At 33.8% G+C, this 2,500-nt stretch overlaps 1 protein-coding gene across 1 annotated transcript in view; it reads right to left on the reverse strand.

Annotated features, from left to right (window-relative positions):
- The window catches only part of LOC140951076 (uncharacterized), a 5,873-nt gene that overhangs the window by 754 nt on the left and 2,619 nt on the right, over positions 1–2,500 (reverse strand). Inside the window, exons 3-5 of the mRNA XM_073400299.1 lie at positions 2,186–2,500; positions 760–856; positions 1–23 (exon numbers count right to left, since the gene is read on the reverse strand). The exon at positions 1–23 is cut by the window's left edge and continues 754 nt beyond it; the exon at positions 2,186–2,500 is cut by the window's right edge and continues 31 nt beyond it. Coding sequence (XP_073256400.1) covers positions 1–23; positions 760–856; positions 2,186–2,500 — 435 coding nt within the window. The remainder of the gene's footprint in view (positions 24–759; positions 857–2,185) is intronic.

The raw sequence follows: 2,500 nt of genomic DNA on the forward strand, positions 1-2,500 counted from the left end.
TTCCACCAATATTAGTCAAACACCTGTTTAAAGAAATTAAAAATGTACTTGTTTTCAAGATTGTAGCCCGTGTCACTGTATGGTACATTTAATTCATCAGTAATTTAAATACCGTACCACAGGAACCTTGAAGGAGACAAAAATTGAGGTCTATCCACGCAAATATTCAACAAAATTTAAAGGGATCAACGTAAGAAACCTTATAATGTAGCGTAACTATATACAACTTTGAACTAAGAAAACTTAGAATGAAGTTGAAGGCTATCTTTAGTTTAACTCTTTTCAAATTGTTTTGCCTTTGTAAATTGCATAGTTTCAGTAATATCGCCTATTTTATTTTTGTATATTTCTCCGTTTAATTTCTGATTGGCTCAGCTCCCCCGGCTTATTCTTCACAACCAGCAGCTAGCGTTGGCCAAAATTAGTTCAGTAGACGTTTGCGAATATCTGGTAAATAATAATGCAGGCAATCACCAGGAAAAGGAACAATTTCACGCGTTGCGCAAAGAAGACAAAGAAGACATTATACAGATAGAGAAGGGAGTTAATTAAAAATAAATAAATAAATAAATAAATAATACGAATAAAAAGCTAAACAGTCACTAAAATTGGAGTTAACTTGAGAATTTAGGTTATTATTTACAAGTTTGTATAACTTTTCCACTGGTTTATTTTAAAATCATTATCTGATTGTTGGCTTCGCTGAATGCAATGTTATCTGTTCGACAGCCATAAAACAATCAATAATTGTTTTCAAACCTGTCAAATTTCTTTTTTATGGGATTTCCAAGGATATCATAACCAATTGTATTTTCAAACACATGTGTCCAACGGATCCTTCCAAAGGCGGGAGTCCCTAAACGGAAAAGAGTTAAATAGGCACAGGTTAAACAGAGAACTAACAAAGGCGGCAGCATCTGTCTTGGAAACCGCACATTTCTCAAGTAGCTCGTAAAATCTCGAAATCAATAGGTGTAATTAATAGAGCAACATTTTTTCTACCTAAACCGTGTCTAAAAACTCTTTATTATTGTTTAGTTTATCCTTATCTTAATTACTGTATTATTGTCTGGGGATCTACGTACAAAACCAATCTTCGCCGTCTTGTCTCTTTGCAAAAGCGAGTTATCAGAATTATTTCTAAATCAACTTTCGATTCTCATTCAGACCCTATTTTCAAAGAATTAGAGCTACTAAAACTTTCCGATATTAGACAGCTAGAATTAGGTAAACTTATGTTTTCTCTTAACCATTCTCTTTTGCCTTCAAAGTTCAACAATTATTTTTCTTTAAACAAACAAGTCCATAACTATGCCACTAGACACGCGAACGATTTTCACCTTCCTTCTTGTAGAACAAACCTTCGTAAATTTTCTGTCAGTTTCCAAGGACCTACTTATTATAACACTATATAAAATGATATTAAAGAATCTAATTCTCTCCACTTATTCAAAACGAAATTGAAAAAAAAGTTATATATGAATTATTAGTTATAAATCTTGTAGTAAATAGTTATATTTCTTCCATGTCTGATATTATTTTTATACTTATTGTTACTTGTACCATGCCTTACATTTTGTCAACTCAGTCTATGTAATTAGTTAATTTATACTTACCTTCATTGTATTTTGCTTTCGATCCTGGCCTTACCGTTACTGTTAACTTTATTTTTACTCTGAGGGAGCCCAATGTCTATAAGCCTCATGGTTTCTTTTTGGGCTTCCTCGCCACTTTCATTTGCTTTTGTGTAACTGTCTTGTTTTTTCGTTATTTGTATTTTGTGGTAAATCAAATAAAGTTACAAAGTAAAGTTACAAAGTTACAGTAAGTCAGTATCCCTAAGGTGATCTCGGTGCATTTGAGGAGCACTTGCAATAGATCCACTTCAGCACACGGCAAGAACTTATCAATAACCACCTTCTGGCTTTCATAGCCCCAACAAACAATGTTGACAATCAGTCTCCTCGTTATAAGAGGAAGACAGGCAAGTAAAAACCTTACAAAAGTTCACTGCCTTCAGCAGGAAGCTAGCAGGATACATTACTGATACAAAGAGACCAAAAAATAATCCGCTTGTTGTTCGTAAGGAATAGCCAAAAGGCTTAAAGTAGTTTCATGAGTTTTCATGTCCACCTGGGGCCTAAACATTATTCACTACTGATTTCTATAGTTTATATTAACAAACCTTGATAATCAGTTATTCTTGTAAATGCTCTAGCGATTGCTGCATTTTCTCGTTTTGCCACATTGTCGATCTTCATTTGAATATTGTTTGTCTCCATTTTTTGCCTTTCCTCGTCGTTTTCATATTTCTTTAAGATGTGACTGTTCCATACACCATAAGCATTTGCTTCTAACATTCGAATGTTTGTTATGAAGTTCATAAGATCCACTTGTGTACCAGTCCCCTGCTGTTGACCTTTCTTCCACACGTAACCTTCAAACAAATCATAGCTGTTCAAGATGGGGTCACAAATATTTTCATGAAGAATAATTAGCG

Source organism: Porites lutea, chromosome 10 (assembly GCF_958299795.1).
Source record: "Porites lutea chromosome 10, jaPorLute2.1, whole genome shotgun sequence".
Classification (NCBI taxonomy): Eukaryota; Metazoa; Cnidaria; class Anthozoa; order Scleractinia; family Poritidae; genus Porites; species Porites lutea.